Source organism: Pristis pectinata, chromosome 9 (assembly GCF_009764475.1).
Source record: "Pristis pectinata isolate sPriPec2 chromosome 9, sPriPec2.1.pri, whole genome shotgun sequence".
Lineage (NCBI taxonomy): Eukaryota > Metazoa > Chordata > Chondrichthyes > Rhinopristiformes > Pristidae > Pristis > Pristis pectinata.
In genome coordinates, this window is record NC_067413.1 from 46,089,082 (window position 1) to 46,113,592 (window position 24,511).

At 42.9% G+C, this 24,511-nt stretch overlaps 1 protein-coding gene across 3 annotated transcripts in view; it reads right to left on the reverse strand.

The window, feature by feature from the left end:
* rttn (rotatin) overlaps nucleotides 1-5,960 on the reverse strand; it is a 184,017-nt gene extending 178,057 nt beyond the window's left edge. For 2 of the 3 annotated variants that reach the window (XM_052024022.1, XM_052024021.1), the window contains exon 1: nucleotides 5,716-5,956. In XM_052024022.1, the coding sequence (XP_051879982.1) occupies nucleotides 5,716-5,746 (31 nt within the window). In that variant the 5' untranslated portion in view covers nucleotides 5,747-5,956. Of the gene's footprint in view, nucleotides 1-5,715 lie in introns of all 3 variants that reach the window. The other variant, XM_052024023.1, reaches the window with a different exon arrangement.
* Between the last annotated feature and the right edge of the window lie 18,551 nt (nucleotides 5,961-24,511).

Sequence of the window (24,511 nt, forward strand, 5' to 3'; positions counted from 1 at the left end):
AAGTTGAATGATTCGATACCTGTCATTACGCACAGGCGCAAGCAGCCTGTGACTACGTGAGAGACAAAATTATCTTTATTCCTACTGATTTACCTTAAGTATGCTTAGAACTTGTAGCGAAGATCGTCTTGTGTTTGTACAGCATGCTGCAAAATTTGGAAGTGGATATCTGCATCAAAATGCTGCTCAATAAATGTAACAAGATATCAGGCGGGCATAATATTCTGCCTCAACAGGAAAATCTAATTAGTTGTACCTTGCTGGTGATGGCTGGTGGTTCTGAAGGGAACCACTAGCATTTAATCATTTTCATAAAAGAAAGTCCCAGACTTTTAAGGCTGGGATTGGGGAGGGGTTGGAACGTCACTGTGCTCCATTCATGGATGCCACATGGAGTCTAGCTATGTAGCTTAGTGTGCCTGCGACCGTCCAGAATTACATTAGGATTTGCCCCCTTCAATCACACACCAAGTCAGACCTGGCATCTGATCGGCAATGCAATTATTTGAATAGAATTCTTTGTCTGCAGAAGAAAATTAGTTATTAGTTTACTATGAATGTTTCAGAAGGTTGTTAGTCTTTAACATGCTTTAATGATGTTTTCAATGTAAGGCATTTTAAATTATTTACATTTAATTTTACCTTGTAATGATGTCTCTAATTGTTAGAGAAACAAAAACCATAAAACTGCTTCACAGCTTTAACAGGAGGAGAATGTCACCTTGCAGATTTGCTTCATGTCAAGAGCATTCTGGAGCTCAGGGCTTCAGGATCATGCTAAAGGCAGGGTGATTGATACTATTCATTGTTGAGGCATTGCCATTGAACTTGTCGTGCAGAGGACTGGAGAATTTGGCACCTGACATTTGGCCCAGGTGAGTGCAGACAGGCAGGAGTCAGACAATCCAGCCCAATATGCTTAAATCAACCAATAATACTTTGCAATCAAGCCAATAATAGGTTTTAGAGGAAAAAGTTATCCCTATCAAAGCTTGTTTTTGTTTTGTATACAGTTCAAGTTAGCCATTTGTGTACAGTTCTGTCAGCATTTGGGTTAACATGTTTGACAAAATAAGAACATTCTGGATATTTACTTTCTGAACAAAAACTTCTCAGTTTGCATTTCTGAAGATGAGATTAACGTTGTTTTAGAGCACAAATCCCCTATTTAGAGATCCCAGTTTGGAGGTGTAATTGTCAATATTTTAAAGTTCCGCTTACGTTAAAACACCTGCCTGTCAGCACACACATCATCTCCTCAGAACCACATCAGTTTTGCTTATTGGGATTGGATCCCCTTTTTGAACCAGAGCAGACATCAATAACTTACATTTATATCGACTCTACAATTTGGCAAACTTCAACTTGCTCTGTAGAGGGGAGAAATCTGATAGAAAAGGAGATTTCAAAAATGACAAAAGTTGGAGTTAAATAGTTAATTCTGAGGAGTCTTTTGAAAGTAAGGAGTAGCAGCAAAGGTAAGAGAGAGTTTGGCTGAGTTGGCTGAAGACCTGGACACTGAAAGTGGAAAATGGATTGCACAGGAGACCAAGAAACTATAGAAAATAAAGTTGAAGAATAAGGGCTGAACGAAATTGCAAAAGTAGGATACAGCATGGGGATCAGTGGGTAAACTCAAGGATATGGATTACAATTTAGAATCCTTGCCTGAATTCAACAATTCCCATGAAGAGAAGAAAGGAGCCACTGAATGTCAGGGATGCTGTGAAAGTGAAAGTTAGTAGATGATCAAGCAAGAAAAAGCACAGCTTCAGAGAAGTTGAGGTTTATGCAGCGAAAAGTTTGCAAAGGAGGAGGAAAGCACCAATGTGGAACTTTGAGTAAATAAAGCAGTGTCAAAGGCAGCATGGTGGCATAAGTAATGTTAAAGCACAGGCATTCCAAACAAAGTTGGATAGAGTAGCCTGAACAATGGTCAGCATATGAAGTTTGATGTTCTGCTCAGGGTCAAACAGGACAAAGTGCAGAAACACAGAAGGAGTAAATGGGAAAAGCAACTCACATTTTTAACTTGTTTATAATTTAAAAAGGTAAATTAAACCAAAAAATTATTAAAAATGAAAACAAAGAACAAGCAAAAATAGCAGGGAATACCAGAAAGCTCAAGAGTGAATTTGAAATTGCGCAAATAACCCCTTGAAGGTCAGCCAACGAACACTTATTCATGAGCTACCAGTATATTAAATAATTTATATCTGCACAGCTCCCATCAATTTGTTGCTATTATAAATTCTTTAGTCTGAATTTATTATAGATACCGCTCACATAAACTTCTCACCGTATAATCATATATGCCTTTTGGAAGAAATGTGGCAATACCACCACTGGAAGAGATATAATTATAGCTTAACAAGTTCACATAAGCAATTCTCATCACGTGGTGGTGCCGGAGAGTGGCGACATTTTGCAGCCAGCTCCTGAGGGAATAATAAAATATTCCCATTATTACCTTTTAAAGATGAAACCTGCAGCCACAGTGACTACAGTAAGGAACAATGTTTTAAGCCATTAAAATGCATTAGCAATCTTAGGATCACTAGACAGACCCGACAGACTCGGCAGAACAGACCACCCAGGAGGCGAGTTCAGCACCTGGAAGCATCAGGGAGACCTCTGTAGTGCCAGAAAACGTGCTCACCAGACAAGACTGAAGCGTCAGGTCTTGAGAAACTCCCCCCCCCCCCCCCACCACCATCCTCCAGGCTAATGTGCAGTCATTAGAAAACAAGAAAGAAGACCTCAGAGCAAGACTGCTGTATCAGAAAAACATGAGAGACTGCTGTGTACTGTTTCACAGAGACATGGCTCATCCCCAGCTCTCTGGACTCGGCACTCCAGCCTGAGGATTTCACCATCCACTGGGATCAGATAGCGGCGTCAGGTAAAGGCAGAGGTGGCAGTGTTTTGCTCCTTGATTAACTTGTGTGGTGCTCAGACGTGACTGTTGTCTCAGTCCTGCTCCCTAGAACACCTGGCGGTGAAGTGTCACCCGCACTATCTGTTCTCTGCCATTATCCTGGTTGCAGTATACATCCCACCCCAGGCAGGCATCAAGCTGGCACTGGAGGAACTGAGCATTGTGATTAACAGGCATGAAACAGCACACCCTGACGCCTTTCTCATCATCGCGGGGGACTTCAACCAGGCTAACTTGAAGAAGCCTCTGCCAAACTACCACCAGTATGTCACCTGTAACACCAGAGGACCCAACACACTCGACCACTATTACACCACCATCAAGAGTGCCTACCAAGCCATCCTGTGCCTGGACTTTGGGAAACTTGACCACCCGGCCATACTTCTACTTCCTGTGTACAGGCAGAGACTGAAGAGTGTGGCACCAGTGGAGAGGACCATAAAGATATGGTCAAGGGAGATAGAGGGGCATATACAGGATTGCTTTGAATCGGTGAACTGAACCATATTCAAGAATTCATCAACAGACCAGAACAAATATGCTGCAGATGTCACTGACTTCATCGAGACCTGCATGGATGAGTGTGTGCCCACAAAACATACACACAAAACCCACAGGTCTTCCCAAACCAGAAGCCCTAGATGAACCAGGAGATTCACAGTCTGCTGAGGGCTAGATCTGTAAGATTCAGAACTGGGGAGTGAGAAACCTACATGAAGTACAACCTCCGGGGAGGCTATCACAAGAGGTAATTCCGGAATAAGCTGGAGACATAAATGGATGCTTGACAGCTGTAGCAGGGCTTGACATCAACTCCTACAAGGTGAAAACAAATAGCATAAACAGCAATGACACATCACTCTTTATGCACGCCTTGAGATGGAGAATGATGACATAGCTGCGCAAGTCCTCACAGCTTGAGTGGTGTTATCACAACAACCTCGCGCTCAACGTCAGCAAAACCAAGGAACTTATTGTGGACTTTAGGAGAAGTCAGGCAAACACGCACCAGTCCTCACTGAAGGTTCAGAGGGAAAGGGTGAACAGCAGGTTGCGTCCTCAGCCCCCTACTCTACTCCCTATATACACATGACTGCGTGGCCAGATTCTGCTCTAACTCCATCCACAAGTTTGCAGATGATACCTCTGTAGTGGGCTGTATCTCAAATAACGATGAGTCACAGTACAGGAAAGATATAGAGAACCTAATGACATGATGTCATGACAACAACCTTTCCCTCAATGTCATCAAAAGAGCTGGTCATTGACTTCAGGAAGAGGGGAAGTGCGCATGCTCCTGTCTGCATCAATGGTGCTGAAGTCGAGAAGGTTGAGAGCTTCATGTTCCTAAGAGTGAGCATCACCAATAGCCTGTCCTGGTCCAACCACGTAGACGCCATGGCCAAGAAAGCTCACCAGCACCTCTACTTCCTCATGAGGCTAAAGAAATTTGGCATGTCGCTCTTGACACTCACCAACCTTTATCAATGCACCATAGAAAGCATCCTATCTGGATGCATCACGGCATGGTATAGCAACTGCTCTGCCCATGACCACAAGAAACTGCAGAGAGTTGAAGACACAGCTCAGCACATCACGGAAAGCAGTTTCCCCTCCATGGACTGTCTATATTTCTTGCTGCCTCAGTAAATCAGCCAGCATAATTAAAGACCCCACTCTCCAGATATTCTCTTTTCTACCCACTACCATCAGGCAGAAGATACAAAAGCCTGAAAACATGTACCACCATGCTCAAGGACATCTTCTATCCTGCTGTCATAAGACTATTGAATGTTTCCCTAGTACAATAAGATGGACTCTTGACCTCACAATCTACCTCATTATGACCTTGCACCTTATTGTCGACCTGCACTGCACTTTCTCTGTAACTGTATTCTGCATTGTTATTGTTTGACCTTGTATTACCTCAATGCACTGAATTGATCTGTATGAATGGTATGCAAGACAAGTTTTTCACTGTACCTCGGTACATTTGACAAAAATAAACCAATATAAAATGACAGAAAAAATAATTTTAATATGATAACTAAGTTAAGTCTGCAAGCTCTGATTCAATGCTTTCTAACCATGCTTAATCTGGAAATAATATCTGGTCTTGATTCCCCATGTGCAACACCTCAGAAGAGTTGATGGTTGAACCAGAGTTGGATATTTGCAGCAGTTTTCAACAGGTTCAAATTCGTCGCATACAGTCACACGTGGACGGACTTTCCATCAACCCAACACACGCTGTCACACGTAGACATACTTTCCATCAACCCAACACACGCTGTCACACGTGGACAGACTTTCCATCAACCCAACATACACTGTCAACCCAACACACGCTGTCACACACAGATGGACTCTGCATCAATCAAGGATCCTACTACACAAGAATAGACTCTGCATTAACTTGTCAACATTATACAAGGACACACTCTGCACTGACTTGGGATGGTGTGTACATCAGAGGGACACACTCTGCACTGATCCACTGTGAGCTGTGTTCCAACAACACCCCGCAACGTCGCAGGGCAGGGAATGCCCTGTTACAGACAGAGTGTGCATCAGGGAGACACTCTGTACTGACCCGGCACGGGGTAGGAACACACCCTGCACGGAGCCAGGACAGGGCACATCACAGGAACACACTCCGCACAGACCCGGGACAGAATACGATATTGGGACGATTATGTCACAGGGAGAGCCGGGACAGGGTCGGGTACGGAGAGACTCCGGTCGATGGCGCCGACAGCGGCTTGTCCTGCCCCTACCGAGTTTACTGATGAGCAGCGTCAGCTCCATGTCCCACACCCAGTGACCGATTCAATGGTGGCGCCGGTCCCACTCCGATTGCGGTCCGGGTGAACAACCGGCCCCAGCACCGTTCCGGCCTGAAGAATCGGAGTGGCCGACTAAACAATAAGCATCGGCTCACCCTGCCATATACTATTAGTGATCGACAATTGACTGGAAGCTCTCGGGCTGAGAAGCATCAACTATCAATGTTATCGCCATTGCACTTCCCAACTTAATTCTGGGAGACTTTGCCCAACTCCCTGAATTCTCCGGGGTGCGGTGCGCATGCGTGGTAGCTGCTCAGGGAGGAAGGCGGGTGAGAGGGCGGGAAGGATGCTGGGGCGGGGGAGGGGAGAGGAGAGGAGAGGGAGGGAGAGAGGGAGGGAGAGAGGGAGGGAGAGAGGGGGAGAGAGGGAGGGAGAGAGGGGGAGGGAGAGAGGGGGAGGGAGGGAGGGAGAGAGGGGGAGGGAGGGAGGGAGAGAGGGGGAGGGAGGGAGGGAGAGAGGGGGAGGGAGGGAGGGAGAGAGGGGGAGGGAGGGAGGGGGGCGAGGGACGGAGGGACGGAGGGAGGGAGAGAGGGGGACGGCGGGAGGAAGGGAGAGAGAGGGGGGGAGGGAGGGACGGAGGGAGGGAGAGAGGGGGAGGGAGGGAGAGAGGGGGAGGGAGGGAGAGAGGGGGAGGGAGGGAGGGAGAGAGGGGGAGGGAGGGAGGGAGAGAGGGGGAGGGAGGGAGAGAGGGGGAGGGAGGGAGGGAGGGGGAGAGGGGGAGGGAGGGAGGGGGAGAGGGGGAGGGAGGGAGGGAGGGGGAGAGGGGGAGGGAGGGAGGGGGAGAGGGGGAGGGAGGGGGAGAGAGGGGGAGGGGGAGGGAGGGGGAGGGGGAGGGAGGGGGAGGGAGAGGGGGAGGGAGGGGGAGGGAGGGGAGGGGGAGGGAGGGGGAGGGAGGGAGAGGGGGAGGGAGGGGGAGGGAGGGAGAGGGAGAGGGGGAGGGAGGGGGAGGGAGGGAGAGGGGGAGGGAGGGGGAGGGAGGGGGAGGGAGGGGGAGGGAGAGGGGGAGGGAGGGGGAGGGAGAGGGGGAGGGGGAGGGAGGGGGAGGGAGGGGAGAGGGGGGAGAGGGGGAGGGAGGGGGAGGGAGGGAGAGGGGGGGAGGGGGGGAGGGAGGGGGAGAGAGGGGGGAGAGAGGGGGAGGGAGGGGGGGAGAGAGGGGGAGGGAGGGGGGGAGAGAGGGGGAGGGAGGGGGGGAGAGGGAGAGGGGGAGGGGGGAGAGGGAGAGGGGGAGGGGGAGAGAGGGGGAGAGGGAGAGGGGAGAGGGAGAGGGGGAGGGGGGGAGGGAGAGGGGGAGGGGGAGGGGGGGAGAGGGGGGGGAGAGGGGGAGAGGGGGGGGAGAGGGGGAGGGGGGGAGGAGGGGAGAGGGGGAGGGGGAGGGGGGGAGAGGGGGAGGGGGGGGAGGGGGAGGGAGAGGGGGGGGAGGGGGAGGGAGAGGGGGAGGGGGAGAGGGAGGGGGGGAGAGGGGGGGAGGAGGGGGGAGGAGGGGGGAGGGGGGGAGAGGGGGATGGGGGGGAGGGGGAGGGGGAGGGGGGGGAGAGGGAGGAGGGGGAGAGGGGGGGAGGGGAGGGGAGGGGGGGTAGAGGGGGGAGGGGAGGGGAGGGGGGGAGAGAGAGGAGGAGGGGGGGGAGAGGGGGGGAGAGAGAGGGGGAGGGGGGGGAGAGAGAGGGGGAGGGGGGGAGAGAGAGGGGGAGGAGAGGGGGAGGGGGGGAGAGAGAGGGGGAGGGGGGGAGGAGAGGGGGAGGGGGGGAGGAGGGGGAGGGGGAGGGGAGGGGGGGAGAGGGGGGGAGGGGAGAGGAGGGGAGGGGGGGAGAGGGGGAGGGGGGGGAGGGGGAGGGAGAGGGGGGGGAGGGAGAGGGGGAGGGGGAGAGGGAGGGGGGGAGAGGGGGAGGGGGGAGGGAGAGGGGGGGAGGGGGGGAGGGGGGGAGGGAGAGGGGGGGAGGGGGGGGAGGGAGAGGGGGGGAGGAGAGGGAGGGGGGAGGGAGAGGGGGGAGGGAGAGGGGGGAGGGGGAGGGGGGGAGGGAGAGGGGGGAGGGGGAGAGGGGGGAGGGGGAGGGGGGGAGGAGAGGAGAGGGAGGGGGAGGGGGGAGGATGGAGGGAGGGGGAGAGGGGGTGAGGATGGAGGGAGGGGGAGAGGGGGGGAGGAGAGCAACTTTTATCTGATGACCAGGTTCTTATCAGCAACGTGGAGGAACAGAGGGATCTTGGGGTCCACGTCCATAGCTCCCTCAAAGTTGCCATGCACGTTGATAGGATTGTTAAGAAGGCGCGTGGTGCATTGGCCTTTATTAGTCAGGATATTGAGTTCAAGAGCTGCGAGGCAATGTTGCAGCTCTAAAACTTCAGTTAGACCACACTCGGAGTATTGAGTTCAATTCTGGTCACCTCATTATAAGAAGGATGTGAAAGCTTTAGAGAGGGTGCAGAGGAGATTTACCAGAATGCTGCCTGGATCGGAGAGCTTGTCTTATGAGGGTAGATTGAGTGAGCTAGGGCTTTTCCCTTTGGACCAAAGGAGGATGAGAGATGATTTGACAAAGGTGTACAAGATAATAAGAGGTGTAGATCTAGTGGACAGTCAGAGACTTTTTCCCAGGGTGAAAATGGCTAACACAAGGAGGCATAATTTTAAGGTGATTGGAGGAAGGTATAGGGGGGATGTCAGAGGTAAGGTTTTTAGATAGAGAGTGGTGGGTGCATTGGAATGCACTGCCAGCAGAGGTGGTGGAGGCAGATACATTAGGGACATTTAAGAAACTCTTAGATCGGCACATGAATGAGGGCTATGTGAGATAGATCTTAGAGCAGGATAAAATGTTGGCACAACATCGTGGGCCAAAGGGCCTGTACTGTGCTGTAATGTTCTATGTTATTGAGAGGGAGCACCGCTCCCACAGTCCCAATTTTTGTTTTACCTTGCTTGTCTGCTCCAGACAATTTTTGCTATGTGCTTCGGCTCCACTGAACCAGATCCCCAGTACCTTCAGGTAGGGTGAGGGCTGGGGCAGATTGCTGAAGGGCATAACGTTGCTCTTCTTATAAATGTCTCTGGGCCCTGATTCCAACTCAGACTGGTCACATATGCTGATCAACCTGCAGACCAACTGTGGATCCAAGCAAAATTCCCTGACTTTATCCATATATAAGGAGGCTTTGAGGGTGGGGTAAGGGGATGGTAAAGTGATGGCTGGGGTGAGGGGATGGTGAAGTGATGGGCAGGGTTAGTTAGTAATGGGCAGAGTAAGGATGTGCTGAGATAGATTGAGGGAAGATCAGTCCTGGACCAGGGTGAGAGTTGGATGTGTGCTGAGATGGAGCGAGGGTGGAGTATGGGTCTGTCCTTGTCCAGAGCGATGGGTGGAGTGAGGGGTTAAGACAAGCTTGAGCTCTGATGGAGTGGGGCCACATGATAGGGCAGAGTGAGGGGTGGAGTGAGAGACAATGTGATTTGAGTGGACAGGGCTGGAGTTGGTCATGTAGATCCTGCTGAGTTCTTCCAGTGCTTTTTGTGTTGCTAGAGGCGTTGTGTGCATGTGCCAACAGGCAGCTCATTGCTGGAGTGTCAGTTGCCACCTGGACAGTTAGGTGTAGAGGAGCAAAAAAAACTGCAGATCTGATGAAGCTTCATTGACCCAAAAAGTTGACTCATGCTTTCAAAGTCTCCTTGGAGAAATGCAAGACCCCCCCCCCCCCCCCCCCCCCCCTCCACTGACTCCTGGAATCCCTGCCCTGTGACTGCTTAAAGTGGGAAAACAGCATTTGCACTTTAAATGTAGAGTTCATGGGTTAGAAGCACTCAGCAATCCAATATAAATAGCAGGATGAGTGCACCACTTCCTAAATTATCCACCTATGGCATAGTCTGTGGTTTTAAGACCCTCAAGCCTGGAGTGGAAGTCAACCTGCCAGACTGCTAAAGAAGGAGAAGTTATTAAGGCAGAGCCAGTCTTACTGTTGAACCACCCAGCCTGCCAGCCTTTCATACAAGCATGCATAGTGGCAAAACAGCTGTAGATCTGGCCTCTCACCCACTCAAAAGTCATCCTTCTTATGTAGCAGTTGCAAACATTGATGTAAATATTTGCTTTAATTTACCCCCTACCATTTAAACTTGGCATTTTGATTCCTTGGACTTCTTTTGCTCATCCCTAGGGTTCACCTGTATGTCTGATAGCCCATCACTTAATTTTTTAAAATTATTTTTGGGTTGTTCTTCAGGATCAAGGATGACTTGCTTTTAGTTCAGTTCTGACATGGCTGATTAGACCCATGAGAGATCCACAGACTCATCTGCAAGTGGGACAGGAGGTGCTTGTGAGACCCATGAGAGATCCACAGACTCATCTGCAAGTGGGGCAGAAGGTGCTTGACAGGGCAGGAGGGTGGGTATTTTGGGAGGTTGTGCACTCTCTTTCCATTGTTTGAAATGGGCTTCTGTGTGATCCCAACATAAGGACTCAAGATTTCTCCATGGCAGCCCAAATGCTCCTCCTCCATTTTGAATGATCAGGAATTTTCACAAGTATGTGGGGATGTTACATTTTCTCAAGGAGGCTTTGAGTGCTTCCTTGAATTGTTTTCTCTGTCTACCTGGTAATTTCTTGCGTGAGAGAGCTTGGAATAGTGTATATTTTGGGAGCTGGGTGTTGGACATGTGAATGACATGGTCTGCCCATCAGAGCCAATTGAGTGTAATGAAGCCCTTAATGTTGGGGCCATTGGCCTGCAAGAGGCCACTGACATCAGTTCACATCATCCCAGTGGATTTATGGAGAGTGCTCATGGTCTATCCAGTCTTTTAAGTCTCCTATTGTCGGTAGTTCATGTTGCAAGAATGCAGAGATTTCTTCTGCTTAGGTAGACCATGAATCTTGAGTTGGGTTTGAGGTCTTGATCTTCAAATATCCTTTTCCTTAGCCAAAGGCTGGGCTCATACTCTGAATGTGATGATAAAGTTCATCATCGTCTGCTTTTGTCAAGAGGGCGCTCTCAAGATTTGGGATGGAGTCTACCATTTCCAGAACCTTGTGATGTCCACCACAGACTCAATCTCAGTGCAGCTTTGTGTCAAGCAAGTTTGCATCATTACCCGAACGTTCCTCTCAGACATTCTCACAGTTGTGCTGCAGCTCATCTTTAGTGAAATTGCAGGTGGAATGTAGCTTATCTTTAGGGTAAATGGGCAACTTTTCAGGCAGCTCCACTCCAGAACCAAGGTCTCCCAATCTTCAGTCATTGAACTGCACCATGCAGATGACACTTACATATTGCACAATCTGAAACCAAGCTTCAAATCATTGTCAACTCATTCACTGGGCCTTTCACTTGATATCTGCAAAACAAAGGACCTCTGCTGACCTGCTGTCTTTTTATTTCACTGTCTGTTCTCTCTCTGTTCTTTATCTTAATTCTGGAATAATTTTACCATATTCCAGTATCTATGGTTCAAGATTTAGTTACTTTAGAATTCTTTTATTTGCATTTTGAATGCTGTGATGTTGTCCTTAAACTCTCTCATTGTGGAGATATCACTGGCATAGCCAGCATTTATTGACCATCCTTTATTGACCCTGAATTGAAGAGGCAGCTGACTAAATCACATTGCTGTATCTGGATGGCAGACTTCCTTTACTGAAGGATGTTAGTAAGCAAGATTGATTTTTACATCAACCCTATGTTGTAATTATAGATGTGCACACATGGATTGCTACATTTTGTTACCAAAGCCTTTTTGTGTTGGGTTTCATGCTTTTTGTTTCCTTCAGTCTTTACAATTAAATTACATTAAACATATTCATCTTAAATAGGAGAGAACCCTAGATGTGACAAAAAGAAGAGACAACTGTAGGTTCTGCCTTTGTCCGTGTTGGACACCTATATCAAGGATTCAATTTTTCAATGACATGAATTGGGAGACTTTCGTGTTCTTGAAAGAATCACTGAAATGTAATTGTGTATTATACAATATCAAGTCAAGAATACATCCTGAGGTGTACTCATTAATTTTTAAATGAAATTAATATTAATTTCTTATGTTTAATTTTCATTCTTCATTGATTGACAGCAGACGGATAACGAATAGGTTTGCTTTGAAGCCCATACTGTTAAGTCTATCTCCATTCAGATATCTGTCCTGGATGCATACAAAGTACTGTATAGTTGGACTCTTGGTAGATAGCATATCGGCCATTCTAGAAATGATTTGATTCTGCCAGCCTCAGGCTGTTTTCTAAGTTCTTCTTTCATTGCAGCAGCTTGTGTATCGCACCAACTAATGTCAATATCTAACAAAACTATTGTATATCCAATGCACATTACATTTTTGGGTCATTTTTCTTTCTTCAATTCCCATCAAGGATGGCTGATTGGCAACTTTAGTATCTCCTACTTAACTCCTGCTGCAGGAGTCACAACCAGACTGCATTTGAAATTATGTTCATTCTGCTGTGCCCACTGTTGCAGTTCCAAATCAGACAAGCATGACATTGGGATGACGGGTCCAGGGCCACATCTGGTAACATAGTATTGTTCTTGTCAGCTATTTCTTTTTCTAGTTCCAGCTGATGTAACAGTCACCGACAGCTGACACAACCACATTTAAGGAGCATGTTTCACATCAGGAAAAATAATTATATGACCCTAATGTCTTAAACTTAAAAAAGCTACAGCTATAAAAATAATCGTGTACTGTGTGCTTTACCTACTAGCAATGCCCGCTTCACACCACTGTACTTCTGTGACCAGTGAACTTTTTAAACCATGTAGTAAAATGATGTGCGTATACGTAGTCACCGTCAATAAAAATGAAGGTGTTCAGTAATAAATATTTTGACTGAAAGACAATATATCAAACAAATGCCATTTAAGGAGTATTATTTGATAAAGTGTATTTTTTCAATCTGCATTCAAAGTAAATATACCATTGTTACTAGAACATAGTTATGAAATGTCAAAAGAAAAATCATGTTTAGTCACAAACACATTTGCAATAATATAACTACAAACAACAATGGTGTTGCTCTAAGCAAATTATCTGTAAAGAGAAACAATTTGCATTTATTTAGCATCTTCAAAGAAGATAAATATACAAATTACAGGTTAACAGTACTGACATAAACCCTTCTCAGATTTGAAAATGGGGGGGGATGAATTATGTAATGTTTCATTTCTTTTTTCAATTTCTCTGTTAAATTTGACAATTTATGCTGGGATGTAATTTCATATGTGCCAGGAGCTTTCAGCTATCTAATCCAATCTTTTAGCTTTTCATATGTAAATTGAGAAGTGTATTAGCAAGGTATTTGATTTTAGATGTGGTGCTAGGGTGGGGTGGAGGTGCATCTGTAACATGCTGCCTGAAATCAGACAATTTGGGCCAGACTAGAGATTAAACCTTGAAGGTCTTTGGCCTTTATTGCTGAATAGACAAGAATGGGTCTCAACACTTTGACACTGAGGGAATACAAACACTTACGGTGCCTTGCATGTGGACCCAACTGATCTGGTACTGATACATCAAGCTCTAGCAGAGCCTTTTATGACCTCATAAAGTCAAATTTTTTTTATTATTTCACTCATTTCACTTTCCTTTGAGAAAAGCTCCAGAAATCAATTTGTACCACAGTATATCCATTCTCGTTTTTGTAGACACACTGCTTAGAGGATTGCAGTCCTTGTTTTCCAAACTTTGATGGTGAAGTAAAATAAATTTCAAACAAATGTTTTCATAATACAGCTAAATCGGTCTATCGTTATTTTCATTTGTGTCAATAATAAAATTTAAATAAAACCTTTTGGATTAAAGCTTACAGAAAATCTTGTTTTCAAATAAAATGAGATTTTTTTTGCATTGTGGCAGCAATTCTTGATCAAAAAAGTAAATGGATAATAACTTAAGCATTCATTTGAATGAAATGCAATTTCTTTGAATGATCTAAAGTACTTAAAAATTGAGTGAATGCTGTTTGTCCAAACGTTAATGATAATGTCAAGTCAAATTGTGGTACTAATGTGAGTGTTACATTTGAGTACATTTGCGTTAATGACAAGCGATGTATTTGATATAATGACAAAGTGATGTTTAAATGGGTGGGGTAATGGCATTAACTGTATCAAAGCTATTGTAAGCCGATACATCGTTGGCAACAACAGAGTTGGAGTATCTACAAAGGCAATGGAATTCCTGTATCTGCATTAAATCAGAGATTTAAATGCAAGGAATACATCGCAATATGACTGAAGAATCCTTTTCACTTGTTACTTTCAAACAGCATCCATTGCACAAAGATGATCCATGAACCAAGACAAATAATAGCTATGCTGAGACTCTTTATTCAACATTCTATTTATTGCTAATACAGTTAATAAGAGAATAAGTACCATATTTATCAGAATAATTCAAATAGGTTTTTAATGTATGGATCAATAGACCATGACTGAAATGTATTCTGTTCATTGAATTGAAATCTCTAAAGGCGTTACAATATTCAGCAATGTGGAAACTATTAAGATGCTGTAGAAAAGGAGCATCAGTTATGATTTGCAGCATCCCATGCTAATGTTTCTGAACTAAAATGTTATTGATAGTTTGGAGTCATGGGAATCTAGAGAGTAAACGTTGCTTCAAATTGCAATAATCAGTCTAACTTATCTTGTATACTATAATTTCACTTACAAATTAGAAGAGTTTTGTCCACACTATATATTAAATATGTACTGGAAGTGAAATTTTACCAGTCTTCTTAACAGCATTAAAGGCATTTTGAAATTCATAATCCTTGGTAACAATTCAAGCCATTTTAAACAGTTGGAAACAAAACCTCTCACTGGAAAAATATAAATAATAAACTTAACGTACTAGAAGTAGGAACATTAATCATCTCAAATTTTATTCCCTCACTTTATCAGATCTTTATTTTGTGTGTTCTTTCCTTATCTACTTAAAATTCTTGCACGTTCTCCTCCATTCTTCTTTTGCTATCTTTCTCCCTTCATTCGGAAATCTATTTCTTTTGGTAGAAGTTGTCAGAGAGTTAGGAGTATAGTATTTATGTTGAATTGCAGAGGGAACAATGTATGCAGATCATTGAGAGTATCTAAATGTTTCAGTTTCAAGTAGTTGTCTTAATCTAATGCTGTATTTCTAAAACGACAGGTATGAGAAAGCCAAATGCATTGACGTTTCAAGGTAACTCATTCAATTCAATTTTAGTGAACTTGTGCATGGCAGTGAATGAAACCAGTAAAGAAGGATTATATAGTGGGATTGCTACTTATAGAATTTCAATGTACCTACTGTATCCATGACCAGGAGCTAGTTGCAGCTGTATTGTGGAATTAAGATGATATAGAAGAACATGGTAGTGACGAACAGGAGATCAACTCCGTACTTAAAGTGCAAGTACATCCTTGAGCAAACAACAATGCAAGGAGTAATGACAAGACTGAAAAATCACACTTAAAAGGTAATAACTGAAGATGAATAGAATGTGAGTGAGTCACAGTAAGTTATTTGCATTGTATTTTTCAACTTTAATTTTTTTAACTAAAACTTTAATTTTTTGTTTGTATCAAAGAAAACATACTTGTGAATTGGGGAGCAGGATATATGTAAACCATATATATGTAGAACATATGTCAGTGATAATAAACCTGATTCTGATTCTAAACATTCAGTGTATGAAACAATTTCATTAAATATTGATTTCATGCTTACACTTATCTGATGCAGTCTAAAATATAGTAGCTTTGTTTTTCAATTGCTTTTGTCTCTTCCAGTGACACCATCTACCCCAGGGGTTTATGTAAAACTGCTGTAGACCTCATCAAGTTAAGCTACTGTCAGTGGTTTTTGCCGTAACTATTGACAACCTCAACAGCTCCTCAGAGACTTACATAACACTCTAATCATCTAAAACTACGAAACAATAGAGGTATAAATTAGCAGTTCACGAGGCTACTTAAGCAATAAATTCAGAATTAAAGTAAGTTTGTAATTGAGGAGCAAAAAGGAAGACCCTGTAAATCTGAAATATTAACAATAAGCTGGAGGTATTTTAATCAGGTAGCACCTGTGTAGAAAGACGTAGTATTAACATTTTAAGTTGTAAGGTCAATTGTTTTTAATAAAATGTTCCTGATGAGAGATAATTTGTTTTATTACGTATATATGCACCATTATACAATTTCGATTCAATGTAAAACTCTACCATTTTCAGGCTGTAAGTTGAAATCAAGCAAAGATATATCAGTTTTAGATTGGTGTAATTATAATTACACACACAAATTATAAGAAAGCACACATGCTATATATGTAGCCTACACCATTAATAGATAATCAGCTCTACAACAGAGAAGATCAGCCAAGTCAATCATCAGACCATTTTCCATCATCTTCTGTTTTACATAAAATCATGGGACCTTCCCTTCATCATAGATTAACCCCGCATTGAAACCTTGGAGAATATATTGAACCAATCTCGCAATGAAATAATTACATTTGTGCTTCACATGTAGTTGAATAATGATTATTTTAAACCTTGCTTTTCTCAATTATTGATGATGATTGTCATTATCGAAAAGCAAAACTATATTCTTGATCCTGTCAAGCACCTTACTCTTCTTCTCCCTTTCATTCATCCCGCTTGTTTGTTGTTTCAATGAATAACATATTGTTATTAATTATTAACTTTAGCCCTCATCCTCTTCCACTTCACCTTCCAATTCTCAGTATAAACCTGTAAAAATCTTAAGATTTGGGAATTCCTTGATAGTTGGTAATGGAATTCCTGAGGTGAGGGATGGCCAGCCTTGAGAGTTCTTGGAGGTCCCGAGGATGCATTTTTATATTGCATGAACTACAAACTTCTACACATCACAGAGTGGGTTAGGGAATGATAATTCAGACTAGTTTCTCAAAAAATTCTGATTTATAATTGGATCTGGCTTACCTACTTTCCTCTTTTCCTTCAACACGTCTATTTTCTGCCAGCAGTCATATTAATGCAGTTGATGTAGAACATTATTTCTACCCTCACATGGATTGTGAATAGTAGTAATACACCTTTGCCAACCAAGGCTTGAAAAAAGCAATTAAACCAGTACTTTACAAGGAGAGTTTGATAAACCATTCTGCACATTTTATGTGACTTGTGCACTCAAACTATAAATCACATTAAGAGCAGGATTATGAGGTAAGGGATTCAACTAGTCTAACAGTCTATATGCGGTAATTGTGCAGCTGTCATCCATTGTGAGAAGCAATGAGATAAGCAGAAAATCAGGTGCAATCTAACAGCCATTTTGTTTCAGAGAATCCCATACATCTGCCAAGCTGACATAAAGTCAAACATAGAAAACTGTCAGAACAAGTTTGCAGCCATGTGGAATTCTACGTATCATTTAATTATCATTCCCGAACAAGTTATCTTTCTGCATAATTCAACCAGTAAAGTTATCTGATTTAATAATAAAACCTTAGCCTAACACACTTAAAATGGAGGGAAAAATTCAAATAAATGAAATAAAAGTGCTCTTAAAACTTTTTTTTAACACACCATGTGTTTTTAGACGAGTATGCTAACTTCCTGATGGTATTGCCACTAGGTGATTTAGTTGGGGAATCAAGGGGGCTCCATTAAACAACGTTTTTGGTTAATTGTACATGCCATTACTGTGCGTGTAAAGTTCAGGCATTCCAATAGATGTGGCACATAGCTGAGCAGGTTGGCAGTAGCAATACTGCACTTCCCTAACTTGGCCATGAATTCACTCGGGGAGCCTTATTTATATTGATTTTCTGAAGTGTTTGCTGAAACACTATGGTCTATCATTATAAAATATTAATTTCTTGAGTGTAAAAATTGAGAAGACAAAATATGAGGCATTTTATTATAAAACAAATGAGATTCAAAATGGAATTGCCTGAACTTTGTGAAGATTTATGGATAATTGCATTTTTTAGCTGTCTCACTTTTGTTGTCGTTGATTGTTATGATGAATGCAAACTTCTAGAATGCTTTACATTGTTGCTGTGGGCTGACAACATCCAGGCTGAAGGATTAATAGTTGTAAATTTATTTGCCTGTCATAACTCCGATGCAAATATCAGAAAAAGGCAGAGGTCATGATAAACTAGGTTTTCTATCAAAGCTGTGAGAGTTCCTGGTTCTTGTCAGGGGCAGGATCTCCACCATTCTTTACAAGGCAAGTGAACAGAACAGGGGCTAAGTATTATGTTTCCCTGGCTTGGAAAGTAGCCAAAGTGACGTTACAAGGCTGATGTGCAAAGAAAGATGAGGTTTGCTCACCAACCCTAGCACCTCCCACCCCTCTCCAGAAAGGTAGAAGTAACCAAGGGTACCAGTAAGTCTAGACCCACAAATAAAGAAGAGCTTTAAAAATCAAAAACTGTACAGAGTGCTCAGAAAAGCTGCCTACATGGGATCCCAAGGTTATATACACTAAAATCATTCCGAAGGCACTATTACCCATAGTAATTATTTATCTGTTTGCCCATGATTTAAAATGTATCAGCAGTAAATTATTCATGAATATAAGAAATATTTAAATAAATCATTTTCCTGCAGTTCGAGAATCATTACAAAAATTCAACAGAAATGTCAATCATTACCAAAGTCCTGGTTTACATTCATGCCCTCATTCCTATAAATCATCTTGCAGCTTGTTAACTATCCATTGACTTTGGAAAAGACAAAGCATTCTTCAATCAATGCATTTTGATCCTTTATTATTTTTACACATTGCTTGTTTGTACTGGTTGTAAGAGAATAATACAAAAAAAAACCCTCAAATGAAAGGGCTCTTGAGTTAAGCATAGCACTGATTAAAACTCAACAAGAAGCCAAAAAGCTGGCAAAATACAATAAATCGGAAACTGCCCCAGCAGAGGCTGAAGCTGGAGTATGGAGAAGATTCTGGCAGCTTAAATACAAAATACTGGATTGCTGGAAATCCAGCAGCTGCTGGAGGCTGCTGGAAACACTATGCAAGACATTGCAGTTCAAGCTGTAACGTCCACAATTCATGGTTTTGCAGTCACAATGTGCAAGCCATAGGGTGAGGGACTGCGTAAACCTGAATGATTACCACAGTTGATACTTCATTCAGTAGCCATCCTTCGTCAGAAAGACTTGTGAGATCACTCTTTGTGATAGAATCCTCCAGTTTATCTGCAAGGATGCAAAATACAGCTGGATTCCTATTCATCCCACATTTTTTGATACATAATATAAAACAGAAAATGTTGGGAATACTCAGCAGGTCACACCACATCTGTGGGAAGAGGAACAGAGTTAATGTTTCAAGTTGAAGAGTCTTCGTCAGAACTGAGAATGAATCAAGCTGTTAAGCTGCAGGGAAGATGGGGGAGAGGTGTGTCTCTGACAGGGTAAAACTGGGGATGAACTGTAAGCAAGGTTATCTGGTTAATGGCAGCAGCCAGAGAGCTAGAATGTAGACAAAAGAACAGAGACAAAAGGATGTAGGTATTGTGAAATACAGAGCAGGGAGACATGCCCGGCAGGTCAGGCTGGCCATGCCTTCCACTCCCAGAGGAAAAAAGGAGAAAAAAAAATCAAGCTGAGCCGAAGTCACAACTGATACAGATAGAAATCAAGTTGTAGAATTCAATATTAAGTTCAGAAGGCTACAATGTGGATGCAGTGTCCAAAAGGAAGATGAGGTGGTGCTCCTCAACCTTGCATTGGGTCTCTTTGTAACAGTACCAAAGGCCACAGCCTGATAGGTCAGAGTGGGATGGAGCATTAAAGATGCAGCCGCAAAGCGATCACCCAATCTGCTTTTGGAATCTCCAGTGTAGAGGAGACCACATTGTGACACCAAATACACTGAAGAGTAACATTGAACTGTGACAAGAGCATAAAGACATGGATTCATTGTAAATACCTCTGATATAGCATTCCATTGATCTCAGTTGAATCTCGATCAAACAGTTGCCCACTGTCTACAATATGATCAAGAGCTTAACTGAACCAGCAATGTCAAAACTGTGGCTGGAAGAGCAGTGCAGAGATTCAGTGCTCAGTAACAGGTGGACAACCCCCTAACCACCTACAAGTTTTAAATCAGGGGTTCGATAGAATTTAGGACGCTCGCTTGGGAAGTTGGAGTTGCAAGAGCAATTAGGAAGCTTGACATCATTTCAGACACAACTTCGCAAATATTTCCAATCCAACCCCACTTTAATACTTGAGTTTTCACAAGACACAAGAAGGTAGGCAAAACAAAGCACCTAAACAACACAATAGCTGGTAGGACCAAGATCCCACCACACTTTATGCTTAATCCTCTAGAGGGGGACCCAAACATACTCCTCTCTAACCTTTGAGGGTGCTCTTATGGACTGCATTCTTGGTAAAATTTGGATTTAGCTGACTGCAGGAGAGACATTTACAGACCCACCTATTCAAGGAAACAGACACTGCAGCTCGTCAGACCACCCAGGCTCCCAGTCAATGGGCAGGAGATGGAGGCAGCTTGGACACTTCTGCTCTCTCTACTTCCTTTCAGTTTGTCTGTTTCTATTTCAGGGGCTCTTGCTGCCCAGCAGAGCAGGTAGGTAGATGGATCTTCACTTTCTTCACTCCTCTCTTTCCACCCCTTCTTCCCCTCTTTGTCTCTCTTTCTGTTCTGAGTCGGCCATTCAATCCTTCCCACCTGCTCCACCATTCCATATGATCATGGATAATCATCCAAATTCTACTTTCTCCCCAAATCCTCCTTTGATTTCTTTAGCCTTTGGTGCTATACCTGATGGCTTCTTGAATGTATGTAATGCTTTGCCCTTAGCTGCCTTCTGTGGTGGAGAATTCCACATGTTCACCACAGTCTGGGTGAAGAAATTTCTCCTCGTCTCAGTCCTGAATGGCCTACCCTCTGTCCTTAAGTTATGATCCTTGGTTCTGGACATCCCCATTATTTCTGTATCTAATCTGTCCAGTCCCAATAGGATTTTATAAGTCCTTTCTCATCCTTCTAAACGGTAATGAATATAAGCACATTTGTCCCAATCTCTCTTCATGCACCTCAGAATCAACCTGATGAATATTCACTGCGCTTCCTCCGTGGCAAGAACATACTTTGTCAGGTAAGGAAAGCAAAACTGCACACAATACTCAAGGTGAGATCTCACCGAGGCCCTGCACTATTACAATAAGATATCCCTGCTCGTGTACTCAATTCTTCTTGCTATGAAGGCCAACATACCATTTGCCTTCTTAATGCCTACTGCACCTGCATACTTACTTTCATCAATTATTGTACAAGGACACTCAAGTCTCATCACATCATTCCCTTTCCTAATATCTCACCATTAAGATAATAATCCACCTTCCTGCTTTTACCACCCAAGGAGAATAACCTCACATTTATTCACATTATCCAGCATCTGCCACATATTTTCCCACTCACTCTACCTAAAGACTCTAAAGCCTCCCTGTATCCTCCTCCCAGTCAGTTTTACATCACTCACAAACTTGAAGAAATTACTTGGAGAGATCCTTCACTAATATACTTAACTAATCCTTCACTTATCATTAATATACATTGTGAATAGCTGGGGTCCAGGCACAGAACCCTGCCATACCCCACTAGTCACTGTCTGTCACTCAGGAAAACACCTGTTTATTCCTATTCTTTGTTTCCTGTGTGCCAACCAAATCGCTATCACCCCCATTCCAATATACTTTAATTTTGCAAGCTAATCTCTTATGAAAAACATTGTCAAAAGCCTTCTGAAAGTCTCAACTAGTTACATCCTCCAAAAATGCCGGTCAATTGTCAAGCATGCTCTCTCTTATGTAAATCCATGCTGCCTTTAACTGATCCTGTCACTGTTTTCTCTGTTATCCATCAATAATAATGAACTATAGCATTTTCCCTACTACCCATGTTAGGCTAACCGATCTGTTATTGCCTGTGTTTTTTCTCTCTCTCCTTTTTTAAATAATGAGGTTACAGTAGCTACCCACCAATCTGTAGGAATTGATCCAGAGTGAAAGCATGTGGGAAAATAACCACCAATGCATCCAATATTTCTAGGGTCACTTCTTCAAGTACTCTGCGACGCAGACTATCAGCACCTAGTGATTTATTGGCCTTCAATTCCATCAACTTCTCTAACACCATTTCCCTACTAATGCTGAGTTCCTTCAGATGCTCCTTCCCATTAGACCCTATGTTTGCTAAGATTTTTGGGAGGTTATCTGTATTTCCCTGTGTGAATACAGACTCAAATTATTTCTTCAATTGGTCTGCCATTTCTTATTCCTAATTTCAATTCATTTATTTCTGTTTTAAGGGGCTGACATTTGTCTTCACTGATCTTCTTCTCTTCACCAATCTATAGAACCTTCTACAGTCAGTTTTTATGTTTCCTTCAACCTCATACTCTGTTTTCTCCTTCTTAATTAATCTCTTGGTCCTCTATTGCATTCTAAACTGATGCCATTCCTCAGATTCACTGGTGTTAAAGGCCAATTTATATGTCTTCTCCTTGGATCTAATGCTATTCCTAATTTCCCTTGTTACCCATTATTAACCCATTATTTTATTTTGGTGCCAGAGAGGAATGAACAATCGTTGTAGTTCACCCATGCGCTTCTTAAATGTTTGGCCTTGCCAATCCACCAGCAACCCAATAAGTAACGCTCCCCAAACGACCTTAGCCAACTCTCTTATCAAGTAGCTTCCTCTGCTTTATTTCAGAATCCACTGTATCACAATCCATCTTAATGAAAAATTCCATCATTTTATCACTGTTCTTCCCCAAGCATCCTCACTGAAGGTTGCTAATTAATCCTTTGTCACATCATGGCCTGGAATTTCCTGAAAGGCATAATCAACCAGTGAAGGCAACAATTTCTAGAGAATCACATTAGCAACAGAATGCAAATGTTTTCATTATACAAGTACGGATCAGTGTGAATTATGAATACCAAAGGAAAGTAATGGACTTCCTCTATTTTTTATCTTTATTTATCTATCTTTATTTTTCTTTATCTCCAAAAATTAAAGTTCAAAGGTTTCAAACAGAATTTTTGCCTTAGGCAGGGATTACTTAAGAAAATTTAATCATGAAACTTTGCAATTTTTTTCACACAATGAATTATATTACTGGTCTCAATGAAGAGAAATGCAAGTTTCTAGAGAGTAATAAAATGGCAGTAATGTTGCTGTGTCCTCACGCCACTGAAAGTTTAGGGTAAATTACAGTAGGTTCTTGAAATTCCCAGGTGATGTATTTTGGCCTGGTGGGTGGAGCTCTTTGACAGCCAGAGTCCTCTCAAAGTAGCAAAGTCAAGGAAATTCCACACAAAAATATGCTGGATCTTTTAGACCTAAGATTAGAGCAGGTTACAGACCTTTCCCACATTATGGCTTTACATTCATCATAACTTACTAATCAGATGCAAAAAGCACATTGAATTATTAGTTCCTGGTGGACCGGAACTAATAAACATACAGTTTTGATAGATCATGTGTGACTTTGTATATGATGAGGTCACACGTATCAGAAGTAGTGCTATTGCACACACAAATTTGGCATTACAATTTGAAGTAAAATTATCAAATGGTTCTTTATCAATTTTACAAGTTCACTCAGACATTACAAAATTTGTTTTTATATTAGTAAGTGATGGAAGGAGACAGAGTCCAATGACAACCAATACCTCGCAGTTGTGTGCGCAGGCGTGCGTGTGTGTGTGTGTGTGTGTGTCTGTCTGTCTGTCTGTCTGTGTGTCTGTCTGTGTGTGTGTGTGTCTGTCTGTCTATCTGTCTGTCTGTCTGTCACTCCATAACTCATAATATGGCAGCCAAGATCTGACACCAGTTAAAATGTATTATCGTCTGACACGATCTTACAGCATCAAGATGATAACTCATCAGCTGATTTTCAAGCAAACAAATGAAAAATTCCAGACTGGTCTAAAGTTTCATTTACCCTGGCTTCAAAAGAAAAGATCAGACATAATCAAAAGTCACCCTTTGAAAGACAGCTGGAGTAGAAGATGTTAAATGAGGAAATGATCAATGACTTTTTTTTACTGTCATTCCCTCAAAGATAGAACAGATCTCTGATGGAAAAAAGTTCCTCTTTAAGCAATACGAGATCCGCATGTACATGCAGAATGGCACTCACTTGTCTTTGCTGCAAAATAAAAATGTAGATGAACATTTGAAGTGAAACACTTGTTCCTGTTAAGTTGACAAACTGTGCTAACAAATGTGCAAAATCAGCTTCTATTGGAAGTATGCACAACCATCATCATGGTAGCCAAAGACCTGTCACTCATGGACTATCAGATAAGTCAGAATTACCCAATGAATTTCACATCATTTGTTTCAACAGGAAAGCACAGATACAAGTCTGAGCAACAAATACATAACCAATAAAAAAAAGTACTGCGACCATCACTACAGGAAATGCAGTAGTTATTGAAAAGAAAACCATCTCAGCCATGTGATGTAAAAACCCAATACATGCCACAGAAAAGGGGTGTGGAGAAGTTCAGAAATCACCCAAAAAACACAAAGAAAGTGGAACAAAAAACATCAGAAGCTAAATGTGTGATTGGCCCCAAAACTAGACATCATTTATCAACTTTCCTGGGACTGGAATTTATATAACTTTATTTGGATCTGGTTTACTTTAAAATCACAGATAAAATATCCAAAATATTCCTAACCA